The following is a 19,627-nucleotide window of genomic DNA, read 5'->3' on the forward strand; positions in this document are numbered from 1 at the left end:
GTTTAAATAATATTTACTATGACTAGAGATAATATGAAAAGAAACTGAAAAGTATTTTATTACAAGAATTAATAAACAATTTTTTTATGAAATTAATTATGGTAATCTCAAAAGCTAACTCGTACCTGCTCATTTTAATTATAACAGAAGAATTCTCAGAGTGTGTAGAAACAATAATTATTATTACGATTTTTTATGTTCACAACCATTTTAGGATGATAACCTATTGTTTAACCAACCTGATCTTTGTGTTGTTCGTAATTAAATAAGCAAATAATATAAATTTGTTCCAAATACTCCTTTTTCAAGTAATATTTCAAATTTAATTAAATTTAAGGGTCTTCACGTTAGCCAAAGGTCAAAGAGATGCTCAAAAAGATTCCTATCCCTTTACAAAAGGGTTATTACAACAACTTCTTCTTTGAATATTTTTATAATAATTTAATATAAAGCAGATTATTTAATTACTATTTTAATAACGGTTTGTAATTAACGATTATAAAAATTGATATTTTTTGCAACTAATCCTTACATCAGTCTTTTTTTACACGTTTGAAATTATAATATGCTTTTAGACATATCATCATTTAAAATAGATTTCTTTAAGAATTCCAGTATTCATGTCACGATACTAATAAGACCTTTTTTTGTTGAAATTCCATAAAACATTCAATATATGTTTAAGTTTTTGAACAATTTTGTCCCTGACCTTAGTTGAATAACGATTTTAGTAAGATCTTTTTTTTGTATCAAAGTTAAACCCTAAAAATAAGAGTTACATTTTTATTGTATAGGATTTTTAAGAATAAGGATGTACCAGGATTCATAACTTGCTCGAATTACAAACCTTAGATAAAAACTACAGATGAATGACGTTATTTTCATATAGTATTGCTCTCTTGTAGTAAGGCATTTCAACAGGGGTTCGCAGTTCACTGACTGCCTGAGTAGATCTGCTCATGAATTTCCTGTGGCCAATAGATTCTCTCAAATGCTTAATTCGATAACAAAACATTTACGACCATTATTCGACTTTGTGGTGATTTCATTCCCGTAATCCATTTCATGATATTTACATTGGTAGGTTCAACCTACCTCTGATTCGCCTTGATTCAAGTGCTTTGAGAACTGGTTGGAAGATTGCGTTTTTGTATATTGTAGACTCTATTTCATGGTAGAAAAACGCAGAACCCGAGTCCAGGTACAAAAAAAAAAATTTTCATTACACTTCTAACCTTGCAATGATCAAAATCGCCCCATTTCAATAAGTCCTATAATCAAACTAAAAACATGAGTACATAGCTTAAAAGGGCCCTAAGATTTCTAACGTGGAACATAATCTAAATTCTGCCTTTGGTTTATTTATTATCTCAAAAACTGATGGATACTTGGTCTAAGAGCTACAGAGAAAGAATTCTGTGCTCGAACTCCACCTTGGACGAAGATGCTACATCTAATAATGTGCATACTCTATGAAATCGAGAGTATTCTAATCAGGCTAGTTGATTGGATTCAGGTTACCTTGGTCGAAAGTACCCGGTATAACATAAGCTCTCGTTTAAAAAACTTATCGTGCTGAAAAGTGAAAGATGGTTACTTCAACCTTGGAAAAAAATGCTGCTGTTTAAAACGCAAATCTGGCCATACGTGGAGAGCGGCTCTCATGTCTGAGCTGGTGTTGATGTATTTTAACTGTTTTATAAGTGGTCGACATTTTGCGCTTTTAGTAGATACGTGTAAAATAAATCATTATTAAAATGACGCCTCTGGAATAGATGCTATGTGCTATGAATGATAATTAAAAACTCTAACAGAATAGCAAGAGGTAAAGTGTGAATCCCTAAACAATGGATTTAAATACTGTCTCATATAGTGTAAAAAGAAAATATCATTAATTTAGTGACATAAAACGATTTGATTGGCTTACATAAACTTGTACAGCGTCATTATATTCACGTGCCAAAGAAGTCTGAAGTTGTTTGTCACTATTTATAAACAAACAAGTCCTGATTACATTACCACGTGATCGATAGAACGAACGTGACGTGAAGTTTTTGTCAATTCCCATACACATACAAAGTTGCGAGTTGAAGGATGATTTATTAGACTTTATCGTTCACAAAATTACTTTGTCTTTTATACGACGCTGACGTTACTTGGTTATATTGTGAGTTTTAAGAAAACTTTGGTTTTAACGCTTTCATATCTTTTTAGGGATCTGCCATCTAATCAAAATAGGTGGTTATATTTTGTACTTATATAAAAGGTACTTTGAGGAAAAGCTTATTCTATACTTCATCACGGCTTAGTAAATTTATATTATGTTAAAAATAATGTCAAGAAAATATTTGTCAAGTATAACATCGCTGATTTTTTATTGTTGCTGATACATGAAAATATTTTATTTGATTTCGTACGTGCTTATTAAACGTCGAGTGTATAAATATATAAATTGTTTTATTAAAACTAACTACGCAAGTAAAGACTGTACGGTACTTAAATTTGGGGAGGTTAATTTGCAATGGTACCTCTGATAAATCATTGTGGACAAGTAAAAATTACAATTCAGGAGTGGATGATTTAAACCTTTTCACATATTGGAGTATATAGGTCACAGAAATATCTTAATTCATCTTGCCCTCAGACAATATGAAACAAAAAAGTGTATAATCCACGGACTATATATATACAAACGACAGACCGGCATTTTCAACCATGAATTCTTGTCTTACAAGAAATAGATAAAATCTCCTGACATCAAGTCTAAGCCTAAGTAGAAGCCTAAGTATTACTTTTGGCAATTCATGTTCTTCTATAATATAAAAAAAAATATGTGCATCTACTTTTGAACGTATTATATGACATAATACTAAGAATTAATTAACACGAACCCTGTTTTTATACGATTTTATTTCCTGGTGACAATATTCATGATAGAGTTATGAATGAAAAAATATATTTAACTGGATTATTTATGATGATTCCATATAGGGTATCTGCATTAGTTTAATTTCAATGGCATTGATTATCCTTTAATGAATATATCAAATACAGGCCTTAGAACGGATAACTTCTGTTGGTATTGACGACATATATGCCCGCTCTAAAAAAAAGAATTTTTTTTTTAACTTACAAAGATAATAAAAAAGGTATTTTTATCAAGATTTCATTAATGATTTTCAACGCAAACATTTCTCATATTAGTTGGATATACTAGTAAAATCTAAAGTAAAATCCAAAAAGTAAAATTTATGCGCTTGTTAAAAGGACTAGTTGTGTAAATTAATTTGCGTGTATAGCACAGTATTTACCCTGTCTTGTTAAGATTGTCATTGCCCACGCTTAGGGAACTTCCACGGCACATGTTGTATGTAATTTGGAGGGTGTTGGCACATTGTCTACCAACAAGATGGTCATAAGTCACTGTTGCAGCAAAAACTTCCCAAGCACGGTTGTGGTTGCAAAGATTATCAAGGCAACCAGGCTGTGACTTGCCACCATTGACGAAAAAGTCTACATCAGCAACTGCAAATTCAATTCCAAAACCTAAAGGTGAGCCGTTAGTATGTATAGCTTCAGTATAAATACCGTCAGTAGACCGGAATCGATTGCTGTTCTCAGTCCAAAGCGGTCCAGCGGGATCCAATCCTGTGAGAAAGAATCTTGTTAATTATTTCTCCTCAATCACTTACGTAATGAGGACAATATAAAAAAATAAACAAGATGGTATTACTTCATTAATTTAATTTTTACCTGTGACCCGTGCAATCCTTCCTCCGAGCTTTCGACCAGCGTTTCCAACAATATGAGCACCTAAGCTGAATCCAATTAAATGCATCCTGTTATATGGAGCTCCAGTGACTTCATTGAGAAAGCTAAGGAACCTTCCCAATTCTCGCCCTATATTTGGTACTCCAGCTGCAGCGGTTGGATAATTTAACATAGCCAATACTGCCCAGTCCAAGACAATTATGTTGACGTCACTTTTATCAAGATAGGCTGAAATATAGAAATAATGATTTGAAACCACATTACGCTTAGGCCATATAATATTATTATTTGAAACGGCTATTATAAATTGAATCGTACCATCTCTGATTGTGGGGTTTATGTCCGAGTATTGATTGCCCAGCCACCCGTGAACGATAACCACTGTTGGTACGCCGGGATTGAAGTTGGATTTAGTAATACTGTTAGCGTTGTTTATAAACAGAGATTCAGACACTCTGGGATTCTTCCTGTAAAATGATTTTATATTTTAAAATCTAAAATATATATCGCATAAATTAACTTATCAGGTTGGAAAATAAAAATTAATGTATTATTTAAAGAATGAAAAGTAATAAAAATGACATAAATGGGCATCTAATTGTAAATTTGTTATTTGGTGAATTTATATGAAATGTTTGTTCGAATATTACATTCCGAGAATAATTTCATAACATTTATATTCTGCAGTCTAGCTTGAAACACGGACAAAATTCGCGACTAATTTGTTTGTTGCTGTTTATTTAAAACATATAAATAAAAATTATGAGCCTCTTTATGAATATTAAAAAATTAATATATAATAATTTACAATAATGGACGTTGTGATAATATTTGCTTAACACCAGTAAAATCAAAAAATATTTAATATATAAATGTCCTAGGAAATGTGCACAATTCCTAAGTGTAGTAAATAATTACAATATCGTGTTAGGAAATGTATAAAAATATTGCTTACCGTAATAAAACACGTCTTTAAATATATATATATATAGAATAAAATAATCTTTTTTACACCGAGGAATGTGCAAAGACATATCAAACCCTGCGGGGACAAGGCGTTGATTACGTGGGGATGGTTAAGGAAAACCGCCTCAAAAGGATGCAGCCTGACCCACTAAGCCCCGGGGAGTTTTTGCTCTCCGCGAAAGAACGATTCCACATAATTCAAAACGTACTGTAGCCCGTTCAGTGGCTGTTCTATACATAGACCCCACTGTTGAAGAGGAGATAATCCACTCTACATACTGTCGCTTCCGGAACCCAATAGAGACGCCTAACAGCCGAGGACCTTAAATTAACGTATGGGCGACATAACCCCCGGCCGCCATGCATTACTCCTCTCTAACGACTTAGACTCTACGAGGCTATTGACGCTATCATGTAGGTCCTTCGTCGTCGATCCACTCGAACACGACGAATAGGGATAGGGATTTTGCTCCCGCTCCCGCTCCCGCTCCACCGCTTCCTTTGCAAGTAATACTGTTTTGGCGAATACAAACACGGCTTGAGAACTGTCTCCATGTCTGACCATCGAAGAAACTAGAGCTGGTAAAGAGAGATCGGGTCCAACGATTTATACAGTACCCGCTCGAAACTCGTTCCAGGCAGGACACATATGTTGTGTATGTTACTCTGCTTCTTCTTCGACTCCACAGTGACGACATGTGGTTGTACTCGTAGGTTCTTTTTGTACCACCTGACACAAATACCGACCGGAGCAACCACGCCCTGTCAGCGATTCTGACAGACAGTAATTGAGGGAACCAAATTATCAGTCAACCCACTCTTTCAGTATCGGGCGTACAGCTAAGATTAGTTCCCGGCTCACTCGTGGTTCCAAGAAATGCCACTCATCAACTACCTCCGCACGCACCGCTCGCTTTCTGAGCAATGGTTTGTAGCGACGGATAACATTCATCACTATTCCGCGCTAAAGAACGTTGTTTATATGCCACCGAGAGGGCCTCAGCTTTCAGGTTTCACGGCGGTACAGTATAAATAAAATAATTTAACCCAACTCTCCCTTTGCCCAGCTAGTCCCACGAACCTATTGCATGAATCGATTATTTGTTGTATAAATCGATTCTATATACTATCAATTATAAATATATCTTGTAATGTCAAATATGAGAGTGACACTTGTCTTTCGAGATTGGCAGTTATCTCTCTGGCATTGGAAGAGTGGGTAGTTAATCACAAAATGTATAAACTGAACCGTCGAAATTAAAATGTGGATATTAAATCTAATTATATCGAAGTAATCCGTTGTTATTTATTTGAAACCAGAGTTGATATTTCACTATTAATATCTCAAATGTTTATATTTCCGATTGCTAAATAGAAAATTTCCTAGGAAATATCTCTTATACAATTTCTTTTACACATTTTCGTACGTTTTTAGGAATTACATACATTTCCTAGGAATTGTATAAAATGACTTATTTCATCATTTTCTGGTAACAAAGACAGAAATGAGAACACTAAAACATGAAGAGTAGCAGAGTGATATATGCAATAATTACTAATTCTAGCGATACAATTAAACTTGCCTTGTAAAGAGTAGATATTGGACCGCATATTGGACTTCAGTTCCTTTCTCCGATAAATTGTTGTCTACAGGTTCATTTACGTCAAAGCGGTTAATTTTCTCGAATTGGGTATACCCACTACTGTCAAAAATAGAATAAGCTTGTAAAGGCACCGCGTTGGCTATTAAAACTGAAAATTTACAGTTAGAGTTTATATTAATATGTCTATATCTACACTAAATATGTACTTACAAATGAGGTACAATATAAGCACTAAGGAAAACATAACATTACATTTTAATTATTATAACAAGATTCTGGAATGTTTTGTGAAATCAGCTATCAAAAATGTGTCAAACTACGAGCAAGTTCAACCGTATTCCTTAATTACACATATTATTATATGTTTGGAATATTTGCAAATGAATGTCTCCTACAAGAATAGTTTATTGTAATATTTTGAATGCCAGATAGTCTACATACCTGTCGCAATCAACACAAGCAAATTCATCATGTTTCCGTCTACTTTTGAAGTATTTGTTTATATTTATTTTAACCTAAATCCGGATTACAATATGTCTTTCTGAGTCTGAGTTAATACATCTGTACTGATTTTAACAAACAATGATTACAAATTCAAATTGTTCTGAAAATCCTGAAAATGTAGTTCACACTTATATAGGCTATATTATATTGATTGAAGAGAATTACATGTAGGAAGAAAGGAAGTAGTTAAAGTAACACAAGATAAAATTCAATCTTAATTTGTAATACAAATTATACGGCCGTAGCATAGAAAAAAATTAACATTGGCATTATCCGTACATTGTTTCGCGGTTTTTTAGTAAGGTGTATCATGTAAATATTATTATTAACAATGCCAATTAAAGCCAATCAATGGCATTTTGATCATATTATCAAACTGCCATTGATTGGCTTTTTCACAATTATAGTAAAGAAAGGATATTTTAAACAATCACTTAATATTTTTTATTACAGACGAAACTTAGACGAGCTTCGTCTAGTCTTCACTTGTTTTAAATTCTTGTAGTAGTTTAATTTTCTCTAAAAAATAGGACAATGCAGGTCAATAAATATTAAGTATGTCAAACTAAAAGTAATACGTAGAAATTTCTGCCGAATACTATATATATAATCTAATCTCGGAGATGAATATAGACATATTTATGGGATTTTGTCGCGGTTTTTAGAGTGATCAATGGATCGAGCAAGGTTTTGTTTTGAGAAAACATTTCAAAAGTTTTTTTTTCTGTACGAGTAAATATTTTATGATTACAAACCTATCTGTGTTTCTTAGAATTAAAAAAAAATAATAATAATAAAATTGCAAATTTATGAAAGTTATTGATTGTTATAAATTCGACAAAAAAAAACCATGACCCCCTTATTTGTATTATAAAGTTGTAATATCTAGAACACATTAGAATTTTATTCACGGAACTCTTGAATGTCATACCGTTATTTAGTTCAGATTCGAATACAAATTATCACATAATGAGATCGTGAAAAACACTCGCCATCCCAGTTCTTTTCAGGTTACCAATAAGAGGGGTGAGATTCAATTATTCGATTAAGAACGAAAATCTCATTGAAATAAAGTCTACATTACAGTAACATAAACTACAAATACACTTTTATGGTAACAATCGTGAAATAATAAGGAATGTTCCCCTACTTATTAGAGACACCCTATTATTGCTTTTGAAGTTTGGTTTCTAGCAGTTGTTACTTTTGATATATTTTAATCAAATCGGGAAATGTATTTGAGTAGATAATATTGAATATTGTGTTTATAATTGACAATTTTATTTAGTATAACATAAATCTATTATTATTTAAAGTTAAAATAGTTACATATAAGATGATAAAAATCATAATCATGTTGATGTATGTGTTAATAAGTGTATGCTGTGTTTATTAACTGAAACCTTTGGTGCGGTCAAACATATAATACCTCTTTTTGAGTCCGTGATTAAAATTAAAACTGATAATATAATTGATCTTTATTATATCATAAAATTATACAAAATTGAAATATTTTGTATAATTGCTTTGATTTAGAATAAGTTCAACGTATGTTTTCTTGAATTTTAGTTACGTGCTATAAAAAAATGTAAATTAAATAATTTTCGGATTATAATTTAAATTGAATTTTATTTTGGGAGGTTTCTTAACGATTTATGTAGAAAATATAGATTGTTAAGAAAATTTTAAGTACATTATCTTATATTTGATTAATAGCTGGAAATTTTATCTTCGTAGATATAATGTAAAGAATTCTCTTATTATAATTATTTTGATATAAAAAATGTATTATTCTGCTGTTAGTTATATTTCTATCAAATATTGTATAAATAAATCTCTCTTAAAATAAAGGTACACTTACCTTAACGAATTTTTAAAGTATTTACTGTTCAAATTATTGGAGAACTGTTAGTGAGATCAGTTTGTCTCTCTACAAGCGTTGTTATACTGCCTTTTAACTGCGTTTATGTCATAGACTGATATTTATTTGATGTGACTTCATTTGCGATTGAAATGATATTAGCATATGAGATAGATTGTGTTACAAATATTTCTATTTACTTCATGAGTGAAAAAGATCGAATAAATTATAATTTTTATTTCGATATTTTATGTCTATAATATATGAGGAGCTGTTAAGTTAATTTTTATATCGATATTTTATTGTATGAGAAGCTGTTAAGTTATGATTTTTTTTAAATTCATTTGCCATTATTGAGAATCCTTAACGATTATTTCAGAAATTGGTTGCAGTTTTTTAAAGCATTTACGGCCTCTTTAGATCATAATTTTATAACGTTTAATATTAGCGTTGGCAAAGTGATTTCGTACATCAATAATTTAAAGAACTTGATTATGCATTTACACGATTCGAACTTACATAGGAAAGCTGTATTTATTTATTTATATGAAGAAATGTTTATTTTTATTTATGTTTGTGATTTAATAAAGATAAATTAAGATAAACGGCCTCGTTTTAGAAGGTAATTGATATGAATATAAGAATATTTTGTTATATTTTATGTACATTATAAATTTATACTTTAATTCAGATTGTCTCGTAGATAGCGTTTAAATACGAAGGACATAATATACATAGCACATGCCTAGAAATGTTCTTGAATACAAATTAGAAACCCATACAATTTCAGAAAGTTATGTGATGTGTAGAACGCTTTCCAGAATTCAAAATGTTGTATTTTTTTTTAAACAGACGTCTGATAAAACCTTTTCACTGTTCAGAATATTCTCATTTTGTCGATGTTTCGATGTATTGTTTTGCTTGGCTTTTGTTTAATTGATTATACTTTCGTTTGTAATGGTAATATTAGTTAATATAATGGAATTTACACGTTGCTTCGTGATAATACCGATTTATATAAAGCTAGTGTTTTGTTGACGTCAAGTCAAGTGTTGTAATTATATGAATTGTGATCGAAAATATTTTTAGTATAATGTTTTAAGTAACTTGAAAACTGTCAAAAATATGTTGATTTAATATTAACGTATTAATGGTGAAAAGTTTAAAAAATGTAGGGAAACAAAAAATAAGGTATTTATAGAGTTTTCTGTTTAGCCCTTAGTCATAAAGGGATTTGTGAATCCCTTTATAGCAAAAGCTCACCATCAGTCCCATGAAAATTATATAATGTTTTGAATTAATGCAATGAAATATTGGAGGACTTGATTTATAATTGTTTGCAGTCATTTTTCTCGTCATATAAGAAAAGTTTTTTTTATAAAACAATACAAAAAATAATCTACAACTCATATGATAGAAAATTTTCAATATTCACTTATTTTTGTCTTCTTCATTGTACAAGCTTCGGTAATTATCGTTACTTCGTATGCTAACTAAATAAGCGTCCATTTTAAACGTTTCTTCTAAATAAAATTTTATTTTCGTTTAATTGATATTCTGCTTTAAATTTAAACAAATTTTTATAAGCTGCCTTGAAGTAGTATTAATATGAATGTAAATAAGAATAAAAATTTTGAGGTTTGTGATATCAGACCCTTAACATTGTTAATACATCGATGTACTAGTTACAGTGACTTTTTATTTTTTTTTGGTCATAATAAAAATTTTGTCCTCAATTTAAAATAAACCTTCTAGAGTAACAAAAGTTTTAGGCGAGCAGAGAATCATTCCAAGCGGCTTGTCATTTGTCACACAGCGCTGTCAACCGTGTAGAAATACTGCGCGCCTTCCTTTATGTCTTTATAGAGAACTTGAAGAATATAATATTCTGTAAGTATCTTACACAATATTTGGGGTCAAATTAAACTTTCTCAGGCGAATAGTTCCAAGTTTGATGAATGAACTAGACATGACAAAACTGTTTTATGCAAAGTGTTAATTCCTTGGTGAGACTGATTGCAGATAAAAATAAGATTATTAAATGAAGGTATTTGAGACACCTATGTTCGATTATAAACAGTTAATCATCAGGTTATAAGTACAATAGTGAGTGATAAAAATGTAGATATTTTTTGTGCAAATCGAGATATAGTTGTAAATAAGGATCAAATTGCTATCAATTATGTATACTAGCGCAATTAATGCTCATAAATTTTTTTTTTCTATTGTATTATGTCGCTTATATATGATTTATAACAAAGACACAATTTAGAAAAAAAACACGTCCCAAATGAGCACGCTTTTAGAACGTGGTCACAGAGCACGTGACCAACTTAACACAACATTTATCTGTATGTACCATGTTCTACACATAAAACAGTAAACATATTGCATCACATGTTATGTATATTATTCAAAAGGGTTATTTCCCTTTCCGTTTGACCTGGAAAAATTGATAGCTGATGGTATTGGCCGACACATTTTTTCTCCGATCCCATCTTTTTATTTTAGGGTATTTGGAAATAACTGATTTTCATCTATTTCCCACGATTTATATATTTGTTTGTTTGGGAACATATAAAACTGCCACGGGCGGCCACGAGAGGTTTTTTAAAAAAAATAATTTTAATGTTATATAAAAATAGTTCATGTCTATTCTTGGAAATTTTAAACATTATTTTGCGAAAGAAATATCAATCTGAACAAATTGCAGCACGGTTTCCATCGTTGCATATTTGCGAAATAAAATTGTATTTAAGTCTCTTATATTTTATATGTAAAAAAAAAATGTAGGTAATTATTAATGTTCCAAGCCAATGTTGAGTTTTTAAAGTTATACTTCGGCATGTTACAGATTGGCTTTCATCGTGAATTTTTGAGAGCCTAGTTAATACTGTAAAAAACAGCTTACAATATTCAAGGATATAATAATGATGATTATAATAATATTGTGTTGCTTTTGTTGGATAGTAGTTTATAAATTTCCAATATATCTTTTAACAAATATATCAAAAAGAGTTTGAGAGATGGAAGTTTTTCCGTTAAAATGAAAATAAGTAGAGCTTAATGTGTAATTTCTATCCTATGCTGTAATATAAACCATTGGTCTCGTTGCTAGAATATAATAAAATATATATATATTTTTTATATTATTAATTATTAAAAAATTTCAAAGGTATTTATATATTAGAAATTCGTTCGCTTCGAAAAATGTTATAGATTTTTGTTTTAGGAAAATTTGAAGACATGATCTACAATTAGAACATTATATTTATATATTTACAACCCAGACTTATTTAACAAGACTTATAATTTTGAACCATTCATTGCTGTCCTTATAACTAACTACATTTAGTGAGACCTCAGAAAAATAATATAAATAATGAGATTCGCGAGTATTCATTTAAAATAATAAAAATATTGTTATTTTAAAAAAGGAAAAGCAGACCCGTAGGTAAATTAAAAGAGTAAAAATATATTTCTAACAAAAATATAATAAAAAATTTAACAGTATGTAAATGTAAAAAAAATAAATAAAGTGAAATAAAATTTATGTGTATATAGAAATAACGAAACCAATTAAATTAAAAAACAACAAAATTTCCAATAAACAGTAAAATTTTCGTACAGTATTTCAGTGGCCTTATTTAAAAACAACACTGTGATAAAATTTTCATTTGCATATTTTCGTTCACGAGTCAATACTTGAATTTTTTTGGGCGAGTCAATATTTTACATTTTATGACAAACTCACACCAAAAGATTGTACTATATAAACGAAAAGTATCATTATTTTAAGATCATAATCTCGATACTGTCTACATCTATTCTCGCTAGACAATAAGATATAAAAGAGGGCAGACGTGCTGTATGTGAACTTAGTGTTCGGTACAATTTGTTACTTTTATTAGACATATAAAGTCCAAAAGATGCCTGCTGACTTACACACACGGGGCCAATAGCATAGTTCACTCCATATTGTAGAGATCTTCCAACAAAATTGTAAAAGGATTAATTTTTACCCAGCAACAAGTCAGCTAAAAATGGTATTATAATTTATAATATTGTCATTCAAATGAAGATATTAATTTTTGCTCGACGATGAAGTATGTGAAGTATGCAAATATCGCGACGCAATCATTCCGAACGGCTTGCCACTTGTCTTTTGGAGCGTTCGACCGAGAAATACTACCTTCCTCACATTTACAACGTACAAAGATTTTTGCGTCGCAAAAGTCATTTTAAACTGATGGTATTATTTTATATTTACATAAAAAAGAGAACACATTTTTATTTTATCGATATAAAACTATCGTTCTATAATTATTAATTGGCTATATGAGGTCTTCAAATTTTATCACGAACATTTTCAATATCACAAAAAGGTAAGTTATAAGTTGTCATAAAAGAAGCCATTTTTTCAAGGAACGCTGAACCTACGACATTAAAGTTTACTTATATTATATTTTATTTCTTAGGTCCTACTTCTTTCACGCACTCAGTTCCCTTAAGTTCCTGTATATATAAATCTATAGTTATTCTATAAAATCTTGTTATACTAGACAATCCGGTAGGCCATCAATCAAAACATAAACAAAATTGTATGCTAGAATGGCTAAAGTAACAGCAAAGGATGAGTCTCTTGGGATAATTTTCCCGTATCTACTGTTTACCAAAATGAACTTAACTAAAAGTAATTTCGCAACTTTTTCAGCAACAATGTACTCGTAAGTTAATAATGGTTATAAAAAGACGAGTTTTGCAATAAAAATCTTTTGACTTTAACCAATACTAGTATTCCTTGGGCAACATTTTGTGGAACAAAAATTTATAAAAATCAGACTCATACATACAATGAAAGTAATAAGAAATTTAAAAGTTGAAACATTTGAAACAAATAGACAAATTTTGACCACATTTTAAAAGGATATACTTTGACGTTTGCAAATTTCATAGAAATAGTTTCCATAACTATAGATTCAAACAAAGTGTAAAATTCTATTGGCAGCGGTTTTCGCGTTATGCTCCAAATTGGTTTGACAAACTTGGAATTAGTTTATCTTTTGCGTTCTCCCATGGAATTGCTTGCATGTTTGGCCCAGCTTAAATTATGATTTTGATTTAACATTTAATGGAATATTTAACATATTTGCCTCCGGGCACACATATTTTTATCTTCTTTTTGCCGCAATTAAATATTTGCATGTCTAAATACGCTGAAATAATTTAATGTAATATAACTTAAAAATGAGTACTTGAAGAATAAAGACTAAAAAAAACTGTATAAAATTTATATTCCATATAAACTTATTTTGTACATTAAACAACAGGAGACCTAAAATTATTTTATTAATTATCTTCTAGAACTTATTACATCAAGGTCAATGTAAATTTCAGATGCGTCAACATTATTAAAGAAAACAAGAAGATTGAATACCTTTGGTTAATTTTTATTTCATTTACATTATAAAAGTTATTTGTTAATACGAAAGGACACTTGTAACATTTAAAGAATTTCAAAGGTTACCTCCCACGCTAAAAGTACGATAACCCAAATAGAAGAAAATAAATAAGGCTAAGAGTTGATTTTCTTTTCAACCTTATGTCACAATCAAGCACTTCTTGCGTCTTAAGCAAATATGGATTTTTTAAAATATTATAGGATGAAAGAAAGCTACATAATAAGATTACATTTCAATTATAGAAAATCTATTGGAACAGGATATTGAGCTCCGATATATTATTTGTTGTAAAGCAAATATATAATTTATGTTGCAACGGTAAACTGCATTTTGTGTAGTTGACAAATTAAGGCGTCATTTGTCATTTGGAGTGATGTATGCGATGCACCTGGTCTCCGTGAACCGTCACTGGAGATATCAGACTGGGTCGGGTCGGCGCGAGGAAATTAAATGTCAAATGGTACGTTTCATATCAAGCTTAACGCAACTTTACGTATAAATGGAGAAAATTATTTGAGATAAATAAAAGGAACCTTTGAGATTAGTTTAAGGTAGGTTTGATGACGAAATTAAGATCGAGCCTTGTATCTTTATGAAAATTCGATTTATTTAGAAAAAAAAAATGATTTTGTAATTGAATTTTTCCTTCATTTCAGTAAAAATATATTTATTATTATAAATATATGCAAATTATGTAATGATAGCTTTAGATTATTGGATGTAATGTCGCATACATAAGAGATAAGACTAATTTCACTTTTGGAAATATTAAAAGGTCAACAGAATAATATCTTTGAAAGTTTGTTAACAATACCTAATAAAAAGGTTTAAGGGGGAAAATCATCAAAACCCCTCTTGTCCTGGGTGGGGCAAGAGGAAGTGTCAGACTCCTAATGACTCAAGACCCTCCGTAGCTTCTCCTGCTCCGATCCAGGCCGCGGTGCATCATTGCGCTTGTACACGCAACGATAGTCTGATGGCTCCCTGTGGAGCGGACGGTGGCTCGGGTCTGGTTCTGGTCAAGCGGTGATCCACCCTTGCTCGCCATCGGCAGACTGTCGCGATCCCCAACTCCCGGAGCGTCTCCACCGGCGGCTGATGCGTGAATAAGTTCATTCACTCACTCACTTCGCATGATCCTTAGCTAGCATGATTGCTTCTCAGAAGGAGGAGATCTTTCCAGTACCTCTCGTTCTGCACCATAGCCTGGAATCAGGTCGGGCTCGAGAGGTCGCAGCCGTCGATCGCTGCCCTGAGAACACAGCGTTGTTCAGCCCAAACTGGGCACATCGCCACCATATGCTCCACAATGTCCTGTGGGTGGTCGTGGCAATGACGACACCCGGACGTTTCCTCCCTCTGAATTCGAAACAGGTACCTCCCGAAACTTCTGTGTTCGGTAGGCACCTGCGTCAGGCAGAAGGTGAGGTGGAAAATATTTGATCTTAGATCACTATTAAGACAAAGAAAAATAAAAGGGCGAAATCAATAAAAATCTATTTAAAGTGGTATCTAATATAAATTTATAAAATTTATTTTTCATTTTATCCATATGAACCTCGGCCCAGATTTAATATAATAAGCTCTTTAATCAAGGCGTCCATGCGTGCTTTAATTACATAATAGTCGAACGTGATAAAACAGCAAAATTTCATAAAATTATGAAACTCAGCATAGTTTAATAAATGTAACATTTTCTTAATTTAAAAAACATATTCTTTAAACAATATATTAAACTGATAAACTGCGAAATAATTTTTGATATCTAATTAACATGAAACGTAAAACCTTTAATTAAAATGACATTATAAAAAAATAATTTATTTCACATACAATTTACAGTTTTTAGCCAAATCTATTAAAACCTCCGTCCTCTCTCCTCGTGTTCCAGAAAACTTTACAAACTACTTTGTAGATATTTATATACCATAAAAGAAGCAAGCTAAGTGATCAAGCATACATTGACAAGGATTCATTCAGTGTAAGTTTTTTTTTTAATCATACTTGACAATTTTCTATGTAATTTTTTCTATTGTAAAAACATTTCGGTATAAGGGATTTTTTCAAGTTATTCTTGATTTTTTTTTATGTTTTATTATTTAATTAATTATTAGTTAAGTGATAATTCAATGCATATTCGTGTAATGCAAGTTTTCACAAAACGGAGAAACTAAAATATAAGAATTAACAGAACTTATACTGAGCTCGCTGTTCAAATAGATTTTGTCTTATGGAAACATTAGTTCAGGAAGCTTATTTTACGCTCAATATCTCGAAAGTGTTACACAACCTCTGTCTGGTTTTACACACAGACCTCAGAGTTTGAACTATCCGTATTGAATTATGTTAATTTTAGTATTATGGATGGAAAACTATCTCTGGCCGTCTCACTTATCTTAACACGAACAAACTGACTGTGAATAGATTTGATTGAAATTTATTATCTAGTTAGATTATTGAGCTTGTATGAGCTTTTAATGTAAAGAATGTGGAGGTTTGTTAATAAAGATATATGGATAATAGTTTTTTTGTGAAAAGTAATATGATGAATATAAACAAATGACATATTTCATGTGTGTTGAATATATGTCACAGCCCTCATAAGGTTTTGGGTTGATTTAGTGAAAATATAATGCACACATGTTCACCAAACGATAAAAGGAATTATTAAAGTTTATAAAATTATAATTTATTATCATTAATTTTATTTTTAGTTTAATAGCATTATTTTTCATAATTGAATATTAAAAAAAAAATACAGACTTATGTACGGGCTTTATGACCTTGTCTTGAAGCTAGTAGATTGTGAAGTACTATTAATAATGTATTAAATTTGCATCAATACATTTATATATTACATAAATTCAGACATTGTATGCTTAAAACAATTTTGTATTGAAAATATCAAACGTAATGGGAATTTATGTACTGACACGTGATGTTATATTCGCTGAGCAATTTTGGACCCGCAATGTGTTTAAAAATTTTTATTTGTTATCTCAAATAATACAATCCTTTTTAAATGTATAAAAATCATACGAATGTTTTTGATACTTCCTCTCTATATTATATATTAAAAAAAAAAAAAAAATTAACGTATACCCTCATAGTTGTTTGAATTGGAACTAATAGAATTTAAATTTAATGATGCACATGATGAATAATTGATATAAAAATCTGGGGTGGTTGAAAGTTTATAGGAAAATTTTAAGAATTATCTTAGAAACATTATTGGTTATAAAAATTTGCAATATTAAGAATATGATAAATTATACGTCAAACTCTTTATGATAGTGTCGATAGATTAAATTGGATAATCCTATTAGGTACAGTTCTGTTATTATATAAAGTATGTTTATGGTGTATAGAAAAGTTTTATAATGGGAATTTAAAGAGTAGGCTTTATTAGACCACATATTCATGACATTTCTTTATTCTCTCGTGGTTATTTTGCTTTAATTTTATTGAAAGAAAAATCGATTTTAACCGGTGATAACTTTACCTCTGGCGTTGTTTAAATTGCTCTTATATTTTTATCTATTCCATGGCAAAAAAAGGCGGATAAAAAATATTACGTCGGCAATGATAATACTCAGTTTGTACAATTTTTTTTAATTAAAATAGATCTGTGTAAAATAATTAAGTGTTTTATAAATAATACTTAAAATTTATTATATTTTTAAACTGTTTCTTTATTAATTTTAAAAATGGTGTCGCAAATTCAATTTTTTTTTATTCATTTTGCGTATTAAGGAATGTTGATTACGAAATAGAAGTAAATTATGTTACATGAAAATTTTGGAATAATTATAGGATCAAATTTTTATAATAATATTAATATATGTTTATTGAAATTTGCTATTAATTTTCTCATGTTTTGATAGCTTATTTACAGACTAGAATAGACCGATTATCGCTCAAGTGGGGCATGTCTAGGAAACCTTGAGTCGCCATTAGCGCTATGGTTGCTCATTAGCGGATCACTAGTCTTCAAATTGTTTCACTCATGAATATTGTGCTTACGCGTAAATAAGATGATCGAACAATCAGATTATATTATTGTACACTTTAAATCTACCATACAATATAATCAATGGAGAAATACAGACTAGATAATATTGCGAATGTATAAAAGCATTTCCATCACATACATAAATGTAGACAAAATAAATAAAGATGAACATATCCTCATAATATATTTTTGATAGGGTAATATGATATTAACCCTATACATTAGTGTAGCGATACAGAATCAAATATTTAAGCACATTCTGATACTATCTAAACGGGTCGTTATTAGAGGGACGGGATAAATCATTTGCTACGTGCTCGATAGTCCAATAGTTATTATATACGTGACCATTTCAACAATCAGCAAATCATGTTATTATGCACAAATTTTCGTCCCCCTCTAATATGTTGTCGCTACATATTAATGTTTTATTTCAGTGTAAAATCTTTAATGCTAAGGACTCCATTCAATGAGATTTCCTATATACAATTAAATTATTTTCTGCTTTTTTACAAAGTTGGATAATAAAATCACTGTTTATTGCTATAATGGAGCTAGCGTCCCAAAGATAATTTAATGTGATAATCCTCACTAAAGCTTCACATACCTTAATTATCTGGAGTTAAAAATAGTAATCATTGGTAATTATGAATTGAAAATTATACTATAATATTTTGTTGTTTTTTTCATGTAGTAATAAAATAATATCTATATATATATCTATATATATATATAGGTTACTGATATTTGTTTTGTGTACTTATTTTGATATTAAAAATATACAATGAAGACATAGGCAATAATAATTTTGGGATCAACCAGCAACGAATTGATTTTCCATGGCTAATCAAAGCTAAAATTAGGTTTGTGGGTAGTTTTGCGGGTAGGAGCTGGGTATAAATGGACAAAAGATATCATAACCAATAAAATAATATCATAAATCACCACCTACATATCTTTTTGATGTCAAAATATAAAGAATTTTGGTGTTTTATAGAAAATAAAGTAAAAAAAAACGAGCACTGAATAGGTCTTAACTACTCGTAAAAGTTAAAACAAAGCTTCGGTAATCTAACACATTAAGTTAGCTCAGACTACTACTTGGTACTAAACTCAATAAAAGCAGCCTTCTTTCCAAAACAATCTAATCTTTCATCAAAAATTACAAATTCCCATTACGTGATGATGAAGTATTTGATGGACACAACTTAAACTCGATGTGGTCTCTAACAGCTACAAACCCGTTTACGGGACGGGTCTCAGTATGTCTCGGTGGATCTTAACATCAAAATGTTAGTCCCACTAGGTATTTACAACATGTTGTTCAAACACAGTTTATAAGGCTCTTCGCCAGGATTCAAGCCAACATTGATAAGAAGAAGAGGGATTTCCTCACTGAAATCTCCAGTGAGTTAAAGCAATTTATAGAAAATTATGTGGCAGAGGT

At 30.4% G+C, this 19,627-nt stretch overlaps 1 protein-coding gene across 1 annotated transcript; it reads right to left on the minus strand.

Annotated features, from left to right (window-relative positions):
* Positions 1-2,895: 2,895 nt before the first annotated feature.
* On the minus strand, positions 2,896-6,971 carry LOC116768250 (phospholipase A1 member A-like). Its single transcript, XM_032658929.2, has 6 exons — positions 6,783-6,971; positions 6,321-6,489; positions 4,090-4,238; positions 3,754-3,999; positions 3,312-3,648; positions 2,896-3,103 (listed from the first exon to the last, which is right to left on the minus strand). Exons 1-6 carry the CDS (start codon positions 6,811-6,813, stop codon positions 3,058-3,060), a joined length of 978 nt encoding a protein of 325 aa, XP_032514820.2. The 5' UTR covers positions 6,814-6,971; the 3' UTR covers positions 2,896-3,057.
* Between the last annotated feature and the right edge of the window lie 12,656 nt (positions 6,972-19,627).

This window comes from Danaus plexippus, chromosome 19, assembly GCF_018135715.1.
Source record: "Danaus plexippus chromosome 19, MEX_DaPlex, whole genome shotgun sequence".
Taxonomy (NCBI): Eukaryota; Metazoa; Arthropoda; class Insecta; order Lepidoptera; family Nymphalidae; genus Danaus; species Danaus plexippus.